At 40.8% G+C, this 18,158-nt stretch overlaps 2 protein-coding genes across 6 annotated transcripts in view; both read left to right on the top strand.

The window, feature by feature from the left end:
* Nucleotides 1-116: 116 nt before the first annotated feature.
* On the top strand, nt 117-6,056 carry as3mt (arsenite methyltransferase). The gene is made up of 11 exons (XM_082535505.1): nt 117-261; nt 589-637; nt 1,487-1,614; nt 1,694-1,844; nt 2,124-2,260; nt 2,351-2,420; nt 2,538-2,619; nt 2,697-2,828; nt 3,496-3,635; nt 3,722-3,844; nt 4,689-6,056. Exons 1-11 carry the CDS (start codon nt 245-247, stop codon nt 4,794-4,796), a joined length of 1,137 nt encoding a protein of 378 aa, XP_082391631.1. The 5' UTR covers nt 117-244; the 3' UTR covers nt 4,797-6,056.
* A 645-nt stretch (nt 6,057-6,701) lies between these two features.
* The window catches only part of cnnm2b (cyclin and CBS domain divalent metal cation transport mediator 2b), a 52,450-nt gene continuing 40,993 nt past the window's right edge, over nt 6,702-18,158 (top strand). For 3 of the 5 annotated variants that reach the window (XM_082537829.1, XM_082537828.1, XM_082537827.1), the window contains exon 1: nt 6,702-8,390. In XM_082537829.1, the coding sequence (XP_082393955.1) occupies nt 6,905-8,390 (1,486 nt within the window). In that variant the 5' untranslated portion in view covers nt 6,702-6,904. The remainder of the gene's footprint in view (nt 8,391-18,158) is intronic. The other 2 variants (XR_014277460.1, XR_014277461.1) reach the window with 1 other exon arrangement.

Here is an 18,158-nt window from a genome sequence, read left to right as displayed (position 1 = left end):
GCTTCCTCTTGGAAATCCCCATGAAATCGATAGCCTTGTTTCTATTAAATCAAATCAAATGCATTGAATTAATACAGCAACAATGTGAAATGCTGTCACATTGTTGCTGTTATGTTAGGCAGTGAGGCAAGTAGAGGGCGCGCTGGTAAAACAGGAAGTGAAACGCACAATGTTCGTTCAAAGTAAGGAAACTTGACAGCACACTGAGATTTTCCTTTACTTGGGAAGCGAACGTAATGTAACCATGGACCATGGAAAGAGGTAAAAACAGCCTAATCCTTGTGCATTGTCCAATTTCAAGCTGCAGCTGTTCTAAATTCAGCGAGTGACGTGTGTCAGGTTGAACCTTCACCTTTAATGTTGTTATGATACGTACACGGTTATTTTAAAGAAACAATAGTCATAAAGTGTCAAGTTAAAGACTAAAATAACTTGTGATCTTGTAATGTGACCTTACTTGTAACTAAAGCTACATCAGTTTAAGTCAGCAGAGAACTAGCAGTGACTTGGCGTAGGCTAATTTACTGACGTGTATTTGGAGGGCTAATCTGTAACTCATGTTTTCTTTTTTCTTTTCTTTTTTTAAAGTACGTGTCCAAAGGGATTCTCTGATAGCACGATTCACGTGGATGTGAAGGTAAAATAACACCAGTCGGTAGTGGGACTGCTCATGACAGAGTGTTGTTAGCCTATTTTCAGTATTTATGTAACTGTTAAAACAGATCTGGCCCCTGATGAGTAAATGATCTGTTTGTACAGATCATCTGTCATTTAAAAATAAACACATGTTAGCCGTAGTTGTGCTCATTAAGGTGTCTGTCCAGCAGTTTTGTTCCATTGCTTGTATGGTCAGTTTCCAATGCAGCCTCAGAGTCAGACAGTATCAGAATCACAATTTGTATTGACATTATAGCAATGAAACATTAAACAGGGAAATTGAGGTGCAATTACCTCAGTGCAAAAGAAGAATAGAAATTAGTGTATATATACCTATCTATATATCTATGTGTGTGTGTGTGTGTATATATATATATATAATTTTTTTTTTTTTTAATATATACACACACACACACACACACAATCGTTTCCATATTGTGCTTCTTCCCGTTTGCTGGTGTTAGCTTAAATACCAAGGGTAACTACAATTGTAAACATGTAAACATGAGATCATGCTGTAACAATGTAAACATTGTATATGTAAGTTGTATTGAATCTGGTTGTCCGTAATTTAGCAGTCTTCAGCATGTTGATGGCTGAGGGATAAAAGCTTAACAGACTAAGCTCCTTAGTCTATTATGTCTTTATGGCTCTGAAACGTCTGCCTGAAGGTAGATGTTCAAACAGTGCATCATCATGGTGAGATGGGTCCCAAAGGATTTTATTTATGTTGCTGAGACAACGGGAGCAAACAAACTGTTTATTTATAAATAAATAGTCTGCTTTATAATGAGGAGCTACTGTTACCAAGATTTCTTTGTGAAAACAGGATTATTATGGCAAGAGGCTGAAGAAAACCTCAGACCTAAAGACCAATGCCTGTGTGGCTCCAGTCCAGCCCACCCCTGACTTCATTCGCCAGGCACTGAAGAAAGTACACCCTGAAATCACTGCTAGGTTAGTGGGTTGCTGACCTCTCTGTTCTTCTAGTCACACTTCAAAATCAGTGAACCTGATATGTTTTTGTCTCCCACAGGTACTATGGCTGTGGTTTGGTTGTGCCAGAATGCTTAGAGGGCTGCAGGATACTAGATTTGGGCAGTGGAAGTGGGAGGGACTGCTATATGTTGAGTCAGCTTGTGGGTGAGAAGGGACATGTCACTGGTATTGACATGACTGATGGCCAGGTATTGAACATCCGTATCGCTGTATTGGCCTTATGATTAATCGGTGCATCCTAGCTGATGGTTAAATGATACTGAATTGAACTCAGAATATCTCCAAAACTCTATTTAAGGCTGTTAAAATCTTCTAAGTGAAGATTTTTCAACTTCTTAATTTGTAAAGACAAAACTCTGTTCTGTATGCATGCATGCCTTAAATACAACCAAAAAGTTTTGGACTTATTGAGTGATACTGATAAATTCTGATAAATACCTTTTTTTTTTTTCCTTTTTAAATTCCAGCTCGAGTTGGCCAGGACCTATGTGGACCATCATATGAAAGAGTTTGGTTACAAGAAGCCAAATATAAATTTTGTCCAAGGCTACATCGAAGCCTTGACCGAGGCAGGTCTGGAAAATGACTCGTTTGATGTAATTATGTAAGGTGTCTTACTAATCCTTTTTTGTGTGCAGTTTAACAATATATAATCATAGAATAACAGTTTTGAACATCTTCTGCTTTTGCTTAGCTCCAACTGTGTGGTGAATCTTTCTCCAGACAAGAGGCTGGTACTGACTGAAGCTTACAAAGTACTTAAGGTACGCTGCTTCTCATTTTTTAAATATTGTTATTAAATCTTCAATCATAAAACTATGAGAGCAAAGCTAAGCAAATATTTACACATTTACATACACTTTCTCATTTTTCCTCATTAGGATGGTGGTGAGCTGCACTTCAGTGACATTTACAGCAATGGAAGACTAACAGAGGAAATTAAAAATCACAAAGTGTTATGGGGTGCGTCTAATTAATATTCTACTGCCATAAATTGACAAGCACCCACCAGAATATCATAGTCTGTTTTATCTTTGCAGGTGAGTGCCTTGCTGGAGCACTCTGCTGGAAGGATCTCCTACAATTGGCTGAAAAAGTGGGCTTCAGCCCCCCACGGCTGGTTACGGCCAGTGTCATCACTGTTGACAACAAGGAACTGCAGGACATTCTTGGTTTGACAGCTTTTTTACTTGCTTGACTTTTGCATTATTTGCTTGATACAGAATTACACTCAACAGCCACTTTGTTAGGTACATCTGTTCAGCTGCTTTTTAATGCAAATATCTAGTCAGTAAATCACATGACTGCAGCTCGGTGCGCATAGGCATGTCGACATGGTCATGATGACCTGCTGAAGTTCAGACCGAGCATCAGAATGGGGGGGGGGGAGGTGATTTAGGTAACTTTGAATGTGGCGTGGTTGTTAGTGCCAGATAAGCTGGTATGATTATTTCAGAAATTGATGATCTACTGGGATTTTCCCACACAGCCATCTTTGGAGTTTACAGAGCTCTGGAAAAGAGTAAATATCCAGTGACATTCATGTCAGTTGTACATACAGGCACAATCGACATGAATGATGCTATCAGAGAATCCTTTTGCACAAGTCCTTAAAGAAGAACATTTTATAGATTAACCCTACAAATAAACATTACTAAGTTAGCTTGCACTATTATGTCACTGCTGGTTTTCTCCTAACCTATATTTATGTAGCTACAGTTACAACTAATGTAACATTACAAGATTCCAAGTTATTTTACATTTTGAGAGCTGCTAACCTTCTTGCATGACCTGAAATTTATTAATTTTTTTAATTTCAATCTTGTGTGTTTAATACAGGTGACTTCAAGTTTGTTTCTGCCACATACCGCTTGTTTAAGGTCCCCAAGGGGAACACCAAGAACTGCAAAGTCATATATAATGGTGGCATTACAGGGGCAGAGGATAGTTTCCAGTTTGACTGTCAGTACACCTTCATGGTCTGTATATTCTGAATTAGAATATACATCAGCCTTCTACTCGCTTAAACTGTGCAAATGATTTCAGATTTGGATGTATTTTGTAGGCCAATGAAGTTGTGGAGGTGGATGGAGAGGTGGCCAACATACTGACACATTCCAGATTTGCAGAGGACTTTACTTTCCAGCCACTGGGGGGCCCCACTGGGCCCTGTGGAGTCAAACCTAAGGTCAGTGTTGTGTTTAAATTCTTGGATGTCTCTTTTACACATTAGGGGTCAGTATGTTTCTGGTATCAATTTGTGTGACACGCCCAGAGGGCAGAGCGCCTCTGTCAAACTGCGCTCACAAACACACATGCATGTGCTTCTGCATGCTGTACATTCTTGGACATTCACGTACCGCTCAAACATACATACACACATGCACAAGCACAAGGTCAAGCAGCTGTCTTGGACTCATAACCAGACTGTGGAGTCATGCTGGGGAACCTTGAACAAGAAGGAATGTTCTACACTCAGCTAATAGAATACCATTTCATCAGGGCTTGCAATCATTTTATGCACATACACCTCTAACAGCACCGCTTTACATTTTTTTAAAAATGAGTTCTCTAACTTGTTAACCGCTCATTAAAGATTTTTTTTTCTCTTCTGATATGAGAAATAGAAGTAAATTAAAATGGTAAAGGCTTATCAAAATCCACCTCATTATTAACAGTTTGGACAGTGTGAAGTCTCGTCTGGAAGAGTTTTCTGTAATCACTACAGCAGTGTGCTGATAATAGTAATAAAAAAAGCCTTTGGTCTTATTCATGAAAAGAACAGCTGCTTTGAAATTGTGACTTAATGAACAACCAGTAACTGATAAAGGAAGCACAGGGCCATAACAAGACTCTGTGTAGAGGAGCCGGTGTTCTGTTATAATGTACCGTAATAGTACCTGGATTCACTTCTTCAATTTTGTGACCTTGCTTACAGTGATTTGGGATGAAACACAAATGTTACATGATACATTCTTGTAACTGGGTGCTTGTTCTTTTAATGCTTCTGCTTGGCTGAATTATTCATACAGGCTGGCATTGAGGACCCTTTTGAGCTGGCCCTGAAGTTGGGTGTGCAAGGCCCTGCATCAGCCACTGGGGGATGCTGCAGCACACAGTCTGCTGGCTGCTGCAAATGATGGTGGGAAGAGCACAAAGAAACAGGCTCAGCTTCCTGCCTACCAATAATGTCTACATGTTTGGTGAACTTCCATGAGTATTAATTAATTCATTTTAATTAAACATAATCATGTTCCTCATATATGACCTCACAACTTCATTACATCGATAAACAATAAACACCTTGTGGGTAGATCATAATTTAATAGATACTGGTTGCTCAAACAACTTCACCCACCCAGTGTATAATGGAGACATCTCAGCTGGTCAAGTTTTAGTTTCACTTTGGAACACCCTGCATTGCAATTACACAAAGCCACCATTTGCTTCACATACTGAATGACTATGTGAAGGACTACAAGTGTATGGCCTGCAGAGAAATGAGTTCTGCTGATGACTTTAAAATGTTTTATTGTGTAATCAAAGTGTTTGTATTTGAAGTTGCTTCAAGTGCATATGAGCCAATTTAAGGAGCCAGCATATGATTTAGGACCATAAGGAAAAGAAATCTCACATCAAATAATTTTAGTTTGTCTTATCAGAGTGAGGTGGTTGTTAAATTGTACCAACTATTTTTTAAATTAAGGTTAGGGTGGTTTATTTTGCTATAATGTCAAAGAAAATAGTTAAAATTGAAGAGATCTGCTCCCTGCTTCTAGTTTTCAGCGGTACTATCCATTGGTTTTGACTGAACTGTTGTTGAATCAAGGGTGATTAGAAGCCACATAACATTTTTGAAGTCTGACACTGGTCCACAGGCCACATGTTGAGTACCTAGGCTATAAATTATCTTGCGCAAACAAGATAACAATATCACTTTGAGGGATTTAAGGGTTCTGCAAGTGCTCCCAGTTAATATTTTATGAAAGGATTAAATATGGTAACAATTCATTAACATAATTATATTGTATAGATAAAAGGAAAACTTTAGTAAGGTAAAATAAAAATGCAACAAATTTAAAACCTTTTAACAACCATGAGCAGTATTAAGAAGAGCAACTTCTTCATTTGTGCCTCATTTTGTCATATGCCTGCTTAGTCTAATTATTTTTTTACCCATAAAACTGACATTGTTTATTCACACAATACTTTTTACTTCCCTTAAAACCTGTGTTTTAGTAAATCGGTGCTTAATTGTTTTGCAGACTGGCTTTAAGATATGCTTCAACAAAAGTGTACAAATTATTTCTCATTATTGTGATGGTTATGTGTTATTTCTGATAAAACACAATAAATATTAATTAATGAAATGACTCTTCTATTTTCATCTTTGCTCCTATGATGTAGTGCATTATTTCTAAAGGTACAAATGCACATTTGTATTTGGGAAAAGCTTTGGTTAAGGGGACCAGTTCAAGACATGGTGGTCAGGATCTCTCGCTTTAGTTTCATTTTAAGTTTAAAGGGGGAAAAGATAAATAGTCTAATAAGAGATAATTGTATTAAAGAAATTGTTTTTTGTATTACACATCTCAATGACGTATATGTATATGTGTTTAATGGTTTTGACAACTTTAACCTCTTCAAGTTAGTCAGTCTAAGAACATATTACTGTCCACTGTAATACCTGTCATTAAAATGAGACATGATATAGATAGTGCTTCGGAGTTTCAGCATGCAGTATGATGCAATGCGATAGGAGGAAAACAAATTAACATGTCCCAACCTTTGATAGTCTATATAGATAAAACATGTTGTAGTATTTATTTTAGTTAACCTTTAATCTTTGCACGTGCCTTTTTTAAACATTTAGACCGGGTATTGTGGTTGTCTTTTCTAGCATGATATGTTTTAAGAAGTCACGAGTAAAGTCCTATCTGTCTCCTAACATGAGGTGCACTTGTTTTGGAATTTGATTCGTCAAGGAGGCTGCGGACGCCCCGCCTCCCGGCCAGCGGAACCTCCCGATTGGTCGTCGCCGTCGCCTGTATCGGGGACACCAGGGGAGGCACGAGTTGGCCCGTAAGCCTGCGCTCGCGAGTCATCAGTGTCGGACACATAGTGGGAACGAGCAGGTCCCGATGCACAAGTCACGGCAACCCTGGGCGGAGATGAAGGCGGACTCCGACTGGCTCTGATTTTTAAAAGCCCTTTTCATTCAGGAGGTTGGTTGCCAGTTGTTATCAATATGGCAGAACCGTTATCCCAAGCACCCACCGCTGCAAAAATGGCGTCACTTAACCGGGTCCGAGCTTTGGCGATGATTTTCTTAACTGTCACTGGCTGCTGTGTCACCCCGACAAGTGGCAAGGAAGGGTCCGAGGAGACCGTCATCATAGGGCTCCGACTGGAGGACACGGACGACATTTCCTTCATGGATAAGGGCTACCTGCGGGTGAGTGAGCGCTCTCGGGTAAAATTAAGAGTGTACGGGCAGAACATCAACAACGAGACCTGGTCCAAAATTGCTTTCACGGAACATGAGCGGAGCCGGGTGATTGGGAGCATTGACAGCTCCTCGGGGGATAACCAGAGCCAGGAGGACTCGTCCGGCTTGCACCCCTGTGGTTTTAGGACTTCGGATATAATGATATTGCCCTACATCATCCTGAATCGAAAGACATCCGGTATAGTTGAAATTGAGGTCAAACCTTTGCGAAAGACGGAGAGGAGTAAAACGTATTACCTTTGCATCGCCACCTCGACACCAGCCGTGGCCGGGATGCACGACCCGCGGACGGAGAACACCTGGATCTACCACGATGGGGATGACACCAAAGTGATAGTGGTGGAGGAGAAAAAGTTTCTGCTGCCTTTCTGGCTCCAGGTCATCTTCATCTCCATGTTGCTTTGCCTGTCCGGTATGTTCAGCGGGCTGAACCTGGGGCTCATGGCTCTGGACCCCATGGAACTCCAGATAGTGCAGAACTGCGGCACGGAAAGGGAGAAGAATTACGCCAAAAAAATAGAGCCGGTCAGGAGCCAAGGGAATTATTTGCTATGCTCTCTTCTGCTCGGGAACGTGTTAGTGAACACCACGCTAACCATCTTGCTGGATGATATCGCCGGTTCGGGCTTGATTGCTGTTGTCATGTCCACCATCGGTATAGTCATTTTTGGGGAAATTGTGCCACAGGCCATCTGCTCCAGGCACGGCCTCGCTGTGGGAGCCAACACCATATTCCTCACCAAGTTCTTCATGCTGCTTACCTTCCCTGCGTCCTACCCAGTCAGTAAGCTGCTGGACTACCTGCTCGGACAGGAGATAGGAACCGTGTACAACAGAGAGAAGCTTCTGGAGATGCTGCGCGTCACGGACCCCTACAACGATCTGGTGAAAGAGGAGCTGAACATCATCCAGGGCGCGCTGGAGCTCAGGACTAAGACTGTAGAGGACGTGATGACGCCGCTGAGGGATTGCTTCATGATTCCTGGGGATGCAACGCTGGACTTCAATACCATGTCCGAGATAATGAAGAGCGGCTACACGCGCATCCCCGTTTTCGAGGGCGAGAGGTCCAATATAGTGGATCTGCTCTTGGTCAAGGACCTGGCCTTCGTGGACCCGGATGATTGCACTCCGCTCAAAACCATCACAAAGTTTTACAGCCACCCGTTGCATTTTGTGTTCAATGACACCAAGCTTGACGCAATGCTGGAGGAGTTTAAAAAAGGTAAGAGAGTTTTGCAACAACCTTTGACACCTGGAATGTGTTAAAGGTTGATGTCTGTTCTAGGCAGGTCTTTCACATGACCACTCTCTTTGTTGGACAAGGCAAGGTAGATACATGAGTTATGTAATCGTTTATGATGCAAGGAGTCACTGAGTGCATGTGGTGTATCTATAGGTCAAATGTCTAAAATCAGATATTGAGCAATAAAAAGAAGGAAGAGGAATTCCTCAATAATTTCTTGTACTGAAGGAAAAAGAGATGAGGGAGGTAGCAGCAAAGGTTCTTTCCCCCTCAGACAACACTGAATCTGCCACAGGTGTAGATGCCACATCTTCACAGGTCACTTCCTGTAAAGTGGAGAAGCAGGTGTCCTTATCATTCTCCATCACTTCCATTAAGTGTTAATGTTCACACTCTCTCTCTCTCCTCCTGCTTTTCCTCCTCATGCCTTGCCCTCCTCCTATTCAACCCTTTTCACACTTTCCCATTCCTTTCATCTCTTGCTCTCTCTCATTTGTAAATGCATTAGGACATGTGGGAATAGTGCAACAGCAGCACTGAGGTTATCAGGTGGGGGCATCTTGTTTGAGAACCTGCTTAAATCCCTGTCTGCCTCTCATGCGCTTGCTTCAGAGTGATGGTGGCGATAACTCTTTTTTTGTCCAATCCTGGAATGCAGTCGTGTGGATAATGAATAACAACCTCTAACACCCTCAAGCCCCCCGTGTGCTGTGTGTATTTGTATGCGCATGGTGTTTGAGAAAGATGTTTACCTCACCCACGGTTTATCTGATGTTTTGCATAGCCAACCCCCTCACTGTTGTTGCTTCTGACTAAGTTATTCCTGGAAAGGGTTTGTAGATTTGGTGCTGGACTGGACTGATGCATATACAGACACACCTGTCAGCAGCTGATTTATGAACTCTTAAAACTAGGGGGAAAAAACATGACTGTTGTGCGCTTATTAGAATATTCGCTTCACTTTAAGAGGATTAATTGGGAGGAAAAACAGAACAAATCAGCGAGCTCCATTACCAGAAATTAGGTGTAGTTCCTCTGCCAAATTAGCATTACATAATATACTATTTGGGGAGGGGGGTGTTTGTTTATTTATTTTCATTACAGCTGACTAGTCACAGACATGCACCAGTTTTCTGAGTCAACAGAGAAAGTTCACCATCCTGTTATTTTATCAGAATACTAAGATCAGCAAATGTTTGCAATTTCTTTTTATTATTACATATCTCTGTTGTGATTGTAGTAGACATCTGATGACTAAGATTTTGTGTGTTACAACCATTTAGTGAATATTTGAATGTTTGTGTTTACTTGTGTTCCTGTGTGTGTGTGTGTGTGTGTGTGTGTGTGTGTGTGTGTGTGTGTGTGTGTGTGTGTGTGCTACACAATGGCACTGAATCCACAAGTCACTTCATTGATAAGTAATATTGCAGAACATTAACTGGGAACTGTTTTGGTGGAGATATCATCTGAATTTCAGGAGTGGGAACACTCCTACCTTCACGCCCCCTCCGGCCTCAGCCTATAAAAGCCCCCCTCCTCCAATACCTGCTGTTCTCATTTTCACGCCCCACCCTTCCCCCTCATTTTTCCCTCTCTTCTCCTCTTCTCCTCTCTTCCTTTCCTTCATTCATTTCTCGTTAGTACATGGGGATCTGCCCGGCCCGAGAGCCGTCGCCAGTCCCCTTCGAGGCCTTCCCCAAACCGCAGCACCAGTCACACTTCCTCATCCCTCATCGCCCATCGTTACCGAGGATGTGGTCCCTGCTAGTGAAAAGAAAATAATTGGGTTGTTGATTCATTAGTCACCATATTTCAGTGACACAGAAACTTGTGTGAAGTTTTTATTTTTGTAAGGTAGCAACATTTTAGAATAAAATAGAATAATCCTTTAATTGTCCCACAAGGGGAAATTTGGTTGTAACAGCAGCCAAAAAGACACATATACAAACAAACAGTACACAGGACACAGAACAGAAACATACACAATTTTTCTTACATATTTACTTTTACATTTTCTTCTTAAGGAAGGAAAATGTGCCTTGCTCTGATGGAGATTTAGTAATTAATAATTACACTCCTGCACAATTTGTTTCGACAAAAACTAAGACAAACCGTTTTCTACTCTTTTTAATTAGATGCATATTTTTCTATCTATCCACTTTCTTAATTCCTTATCCAGTTCAGGGCCATGCTAGCCTGGAGCTTATCCCAACTGTCATAGGATAAGAGGTGGGGTACAACCTTGACTGGTCACCCATCTATCACAGAGAGAAAAGGACAGCCGCTTATGCTTCCAGGCAATTTAGAATCACTAATTAGCCTAATGAGAATGGAGCGATCCCACACAGGCGCAGGGACAGCATCCACATACCAAACAAATAAAGATGCCAGGCAGCTGACAGTCTCAAATCCAGGGCCCTTTTGCTATGAGGCGATATTCATAACCACTGCACCACTGTTCCACTCGTGCTTAGTTTGCTTTAGAGTCATTCCTCAGTTTGTGCACAAGCTGCAGATGTGGTCGGAGTTTAAAACATCTGCATGCACCTCATTAAATATCCCGGGGCATCGGTTCATGTTCCGTCCTCAGCATCCAAACACTTGCTACATACCTAACACTGAGTTTATGTTTAAATAAAAGCTGCTGCCTAAGCAGCCGTGACATACTTTGGTTTGAAATACTTAAAAAGAGACAATTAATAAAATAATGTGAAGTTTTTCTCTGTAGAAGTATTTTGCCCGTTAGCAGAGAGAGTGTCTTGTTGCATAATGATGCTTTAAATAATTCAGCTCCATTCATCTCAGATATGTTTGTAAATGGGTAACCGGGTGTATCTGTTTGCAGTAGTTAGTTGCAATTTGTGAATTCTGTTCACATGCTCCCACTAAAAGACGCATACATTAAGTTTTCGCATCATTACACCTGCATACTTAATCATAAACACTCAGCTCTGGAGGGTATAGCGTCTGTGCTGCTGGCAGTGCACCAGAGGGGAATTCAAGGGAGGCAAGTCATAAGCAACTGCTGTGGGGAGGCCTGCGGGGTCAAAGTTTCCCGTCAATCTGGCTCTGTTCACAGCACACACTCAGTTCAAAGTGCTTTGTATTGTAAGTCATTGTTAATTAATTTGATGCCGCTTGCGGAGCTGCATAGTCGTTTGGAGTCGGTTACAAAAAAAAAAAGAAACAGTCCCAAAACATGCTGCTCACGGTAGAGACTGTGTTAGAGCATCGGATCAGAACTTTTTTCATAAGTTGGTTCCTCTTCACAGTTGTGGATTTGTAAGAGAGGATTTCAGACTGTGCAGCATTACATAATTCACCGTGATGCTGATTCTACTCTTTGTTAAGGTTTAAAAAGATTCTCAGAAGTGCTCATTTTACTTGAAATATAGAGAAGCCACCATAATCAACGTGCCCCTGCTTATGTTTTACCCAGCTCCATCGAGGTCCTAGGTCAAGGGTTACAGTGAGATTCATACAGGAGGTGTTTAATGCAGGCAGACACACTTCTGGAAACTTCTGACCCTTCATTAATTGCTCTCCATCTGCGACTGCAACAATTACTGTCATCTGGGGGTTTCTTGTCAAGCTGCAGCTTTACCCGTTAATGAGTGGGTCAGTGAGTGCCTTTTGGGACAAAACCAAGTAGCTGGGGCAAAAACAGGAATTTAGCTGCCCTTCTGGCTTCCAGTTATGTGCGATATTCCTGAAAGTGCAAGTTAGTCACCCCTTCACATACAGTGTTCCAAGCTTTTTGAGAGGAGGAATGGATTTACCGTAGGCATGAGAGCTCAAATCAGGTTGCACACATGTTCCTCTACACCACTCTGCTTTCTGATTCTGGGGAAGCCGGGCCACTCGTGCAGCATCAGATGCACGGGCACTTAGAGTCAGTTTATCTTATCTCCTATTTTCAAATCGCGTGTGTGATTGATGCGGTTATTCTCCTGCGTGCTGGTGATAAATATGTTATTTCACGTGCATACTGTTTAGTCATGCCTACAAGCTATTATGCCACATTCTTCTTTCAAAGCACAGCACTCATCTGCAAACCTTTTCTGATGTTAAATGAAAAGTTCATTCCACCGTGGTCTTTTCAATTCAACCACTGTTTCCTAGCCCAGACTGCACTGTATTCTTCACTATTTTAGAGTAAAAGTCCCCAGTGTAAAAGAACCTACATGAGAACTGGCACGACTTGAACTAGTTCCCTAATTGCTGCAATATAGGCCAATCTATGCTTAATTCAGATTCAGCAGCCTTGCAGGCTCTTTGCTTAGGACTTTGTCTTAAAGTGAAACTCATTTTTTCTCTTTTGGGCCTTGTTGAAATACTGACAGCAGTTTGTGTGTGTTGCGTTTTTTTAATGTTTTTATTCTTTCTGGGGGTTTGTGTGGAGCATGTCATAGCAAATGTCTAAAAAGCGTGATGGATTGTTTGCCTGGTAACCCTCGGTTTTTAACGCTGCATCAAGTGTTGGGATTAAATGACATCATGTTGGTAAGAACACTTAATGTTTCCTGATGAGGGACACCCCTTTGAACTCAGCGTGACTTCTTCTGCCAGCCGCTCACTTTATCAGAACTAATTACCTCGAATCAAAGGTTGTCTGCATTTCACTATACTTGGTATTACAGAAGACGGCATCGGCTGCAGATTTTCTCTCGAGTGGAATGTAATATCATTTAAAAAAAAACCAACACTCTGCATTTATTTATTATTTAAACACTTATCTTTTTATAATCATATCACTTGTGATTTCTGCTTATTTGTTCAGGCACCTGTCTGCATGGTTTATAAGAACAAAAATGATTCACTTGTAAACATATTCCTCTGTTTCTGCAGCCCTTTTAGGAGGTCTTTGAGAAAGAAGCCAGAAAACCTCTGTTGTAGTAACCTGTTGTTTGGTAACTTCTTGTCTGTGACTCAGTTTAAAGGCCCACACAAGTTGTTAATGCGTGTTTTAGCCCGTTTACTAAAAGCGATGAATAACTCACTGCCGCCAGATTTGGAGAAGCCTGTTGAAAGCGCATTATGTAATCCGTCACGATGAAATTTTCATTGCTTTTCTTTGTATTAAGACAACACCTGACAAAGGATTTTTCTAGTTCACTAGTTGCCGTTAATTCATGCGGTTAGTTCACTTATTGTTGCTGATTGAACCAGACAAGTCATTTATTAACTTAATCATTTGGGAATACCAGAAAATTGTTTGAGTTTTTGAGAAAGTAGAGTTTATATATAGTAAGCACAGTACTACATTATGGAGAATTATTTAATAACTACCCTTTAAAGGCCACGTGCTGACAACACCTGAAAAAGCATTGGTAATCTTCATGTGTTGAGGTAACCAGCATGATTATCTAATGTGAGAGAGACTGACCAGGCCCACTGAAATCTTACATGTATATACTTACATGTTTTACATGATAAGCTGTCTTTGAGGTTAATGAATAAAGTGCAAAAGTACTCACATCATCTTTTCAGGGATATCATTTATGGTCTCAAAATGATCACAGACTTGAATAAAGAGTTGATGTAAAGAAAAATGTCTATCTGTGGCTGATCTGTGGTCATATGAGCTGGTATACTGTACTGCTTAAAGCCTTGATTATACCAAGTTGTGGACATAGACATGGACAGCTGGAGACACCATGGCTGAGTAGCTATTCCTATTATACTTATAATACTTATCCTATTATACTTACTTAAAGGTGTGCATGCATAACAGTTGATGGCTTAGATAAGACACACAAAAAACCAGACAGGGATTCGGACATCTGCACAGATCCTAGCGCAGACTGTCCAGTGAGGAAATTATTGTCTGTCATATCCCAACAGACCCTAACAGACTTGAGTGTGTTACATTAACACATTCTGAACTATTGTGGAACAGATCCTCTCCCTTAATTCCACATTGTGTTCACCAGCAATTTGCGCAGATCATATGCTTTCAGGTGCTGGAAAAACATTTTTTAAAAATGGTAAACAATGGCATTAAGACTCCTTACTGAAAAAAGCTGAGGATGGAAATGCTGTAGAAAGAACAGAACTAGAAAGCATTCACTAGAAAGTACTTTGTGTATATATGTACAATGGAGTGCAGAGATGCAGAACTGGATGATACGAGAAGAGAAGCTACGTGTGAGTAAATGCATCCACCATCTCATGGATTACTGGCCACCTGGCAGACAGGTCACAGTATGTGAGACTGAGCGGTGCTCTGTCTGATTTGTCGATGTGTACTAAAGCAGCTGTGCAGAAAGGTCTCTGTCCTGTCTCCATTGCTGTTCACATTGTACACCTGCAGTTCATGGCAGATATAGAGATGCTGTAACAGTTCTGTAGTTGTTGGATGTTTATGTGGCAGAAGGAGGAGGGCAAAGAACTAGTTGATGATTTTTGTGTAACTGTCTGGAAGGAACTGTCTGCTTCTTAATGTGAATAAGACCAGAAAGATGGTTATTGACTTCAGAAGGAAGAGAATGGCTTCATGACCTGTGTCTATCATGGGACAGGATACTGACGTAGTACAGATGTATAAGTACCTGGGCTGAACTGGAGGCTATATACTAAAAGGGAATGAGCAGACTTTAGTTCCTAAGGAAGCTGAGAGCCTTCAATCTGTCAATCAAAACAAAGGTGATTTTTTTTTTATCAGTTAATTGTGGTGAGCACGGTGGACTTTGCTGTGGTTTGCTGGGAAATCATCATCAGGTGGTGACACCAACAGAACAAACTGATTAGTAAGGCCGGCTCTATTACTGGCTGCAAATTGGAACTTGTGGAGCTGGTGTAGCGAGGAGGTCACTGTTATCCATCATGGATAATCCTGACCACCCTCTGCACCACTTAAACTCTGTAATACACTATATTTGTCTGGCAGAGAGGCATGTCCCATATATTATTATCATTATTATAGATCCCCTTCCTGTGTTTTTGTCAGTGCCCCTGTCTCTAAATAATGTATCAAAGCAAGTCTGACTACATCTTCCCCTACCCTTCTCTGATAAATCAACCCAACACTCGTCTCCATCTGCTCCACCATGCCTATTTAAACTCATCCACCGTCACTACCTCTCCTAATCGCATCCTCACTATTATATCGGTCTCCCTCTCATTCAAACTTGTGTATTCTGACTTTCATTCCTCTTCTCTCCACCTTTGCAGACTCTCTTCCGCCTGCTCCCTACTCCAACTATAGATCGCAGTGTTGTCTGCAAACATCATAATCTACAAAGTTTTTTTCCTGACGTCATCTATAAATCTCTTCATCACCATTGCAAACAAGAAGGGGCCCAGAGCCGATCTTTGATGTAATGCTACTCCGCCTTTCACTCGAACCCATCTGTCACTCCTACTGCACACCTCACCACTCTCTTGCTGTCCTCATACATGTCCTGCTCCACACTCACGTACTTCTCAGCCGCTCCTGACTTCCTTATGCAGTACCACAGTTCCTCTCTTGGCACGCTGTGATAGAGCAGGGCGATATGGCCAAAAATATTTATCACGATATATATTTGAAAATTTGCGATAACGATATAACCGACGATATAATTGATGCGAGACAAAATACAACTCCACAACATTACTAGCGCAAAAAGACAACCTTCCATTTATTTTCACTTAAACAAGAAGCTGGTTTTTATCTACATTAAAGCTTTATAAAAATGTAACAGTGCAAATGCAAATTCCTTGCTGAAAGTTTAACCAAAAGGCATTTCCAGTAGAAATGGGCTGACATATCCTGAGCATAACCATGTATAATATCCACTGAAGTTAAAAAGAGGTGCTTTGCAACATTAAACTGCAGTGTGCAGTACGCATTTTTCGGACCATAAGGTGCACGGGATTATAAGGCACATTAAGCGAAACAAAGCAGTCAGATAAATCAAACTTTATTAAACTCATTCTTCTTGCTTCCTCCACTTCTGTACCATTGATTCATTAATGTTGAATTCTCTGGCAGCTGCTCTATTCCCATGTTGTTGCAGTATATTAATGACTAACCTCGTATTGTGGACGGATTATCTCAGTTGTTCTCCTGACTGAAGTTTGGTCCGTTTACAGCATCCTGCCATGCGATTGCATTTGTCTCTAACCATGAAGAACCTTCACGTTAACTTTTATAAGTGGAAAAGTGTTAGTGTTCGTCCTCCAGCTTCACTGTTTATGTTATGCTAACATAGCTGTGTCGCTAGCGATCACGTAGCACATCATTATATACCAGCTAGCCCAACTTCAGTAACCCTACAAACGTCACTGCTGTTTAGTTTCCTGTCTTCATTTATGTTGGAAGTGATAGCAGAGCTGTACGTTTGATTTTTTTCAGAAATCTCTCAGTCAGAACATGCAATATCATGCTTAGGTAACTAGCGAAACTAGCGAGCTAACTTCCGCTAGCTTCCTGCTAACTTCTAACTCCGTTAAATGTAATAACTTTTGTTTTCATGGATGCCTGGAAGTTAAACTTTATAGTTACACCTGGTAAAGCAGCAATGCTGATCGTTTTATTAAAGATGAAAGAATTTAGACAGTTTTTAACTCTAAGTGATGCTGCAGTGTTGTTTGACCTGAATGTATACGGAGTTTAGGACCCAGATTACTCCCAGATTTAAGAGCATCTTAGTCCGACAAATACGACAATAACAACGGCCGCTTGCATGTTCTGCAAAAAAATGTGCTTTGTTGTGTATCTGACGGACAAACACCAAACCAGTTCCACATCACGGAAGTTGCACCATTTTTACAAACCAATTCTGGTTCATCTGTTTCACTCAACAATCGGCCATGTGCGTATGAAAACAAAGGCACTGCGCATGCGCGTTTTACTCCCATTCTATCGCGATATTTCATTTTCCTATCGTTGCCTAACATTATACCGGTATTACCGTGAACGGTATAATATGGCCCAGCCCTACGCTGTGATATGCTTTCTCTAGATCCACAAAGACACAGTGCTCCTCCTGGCCTCCTCTAATAGCAAACATCACATTTGTTGGCTGAAGAAAAACATTTGATTAAAAACCAAACAAACTGACATTTTCTATTAGCATTGCTTATACTTGCTCGTTGTTTGAGTTTGATTTTTCATAACTGTTTAGGCTCCAGGGTAACACAATTGTGAAAAAGAAATGAAGCTGATGTAATGGTTAGTACATTTTGTAATGCAAATTTAAAGACTTTGTAAGTTCATTTTCATAAACTCATTAAATGGATGAAAACCAGCTGTAGCCAAAATCTCACTTATTGTAATTCCCAAGCAGTGAAGTCAAGTTGGTTAGTTACTTGTGACATCCACGAATGCAGAAACGTAGAATTTCTGTCAATTCAGAATAAAAGTTGGTGTGAGACTGTGCAGTAAATGTAATTAATACTGATCGTTCCAAAAAGCTGATGTATTAGCAATTTGTGCTCAAATGTTCAGTTCAATTCAATTTTATATACAGCGCCAAATCACAACAACAGTCACCTAAAGGTGTTTAGCGTTGTTTTTTGTGTCTGTTGTTTGAATTTGTTGTCATTCACCAGTCAACTCTGTGCACATTTGTGTGAAAAATCCGAGCTGGCCATGCTATGACCCGCCAACAATGCCAGGGTACAGAAATTCAGTGATTTTTCTTTTTTTTTTATTTTTATCTTTGACATTAATCTACTGCTAGTAAACAAGTCTAAACCCTGTTTGCAAGCTGTAAAAAATTGTTGACGTTGCTCAAGTCTGTTTCTGCTTTATTGCCCAAT

The sequence above is a fragment of the Aulonocara stuartgranti genome (genome assembly GCF_965226115.1).
Source record: "Aulonocara stuartgranti genome assembly, chromosome: 6".
NCBI lineage: Eukaryota > Metazoa > Chordata > Actinopteri > Cichliformes > Cichlidae > Aulonocara > Aulonocara stuartgranti.
This window is presented reverse-complemented; position numbering and strand designations above follow the sequence as displayed.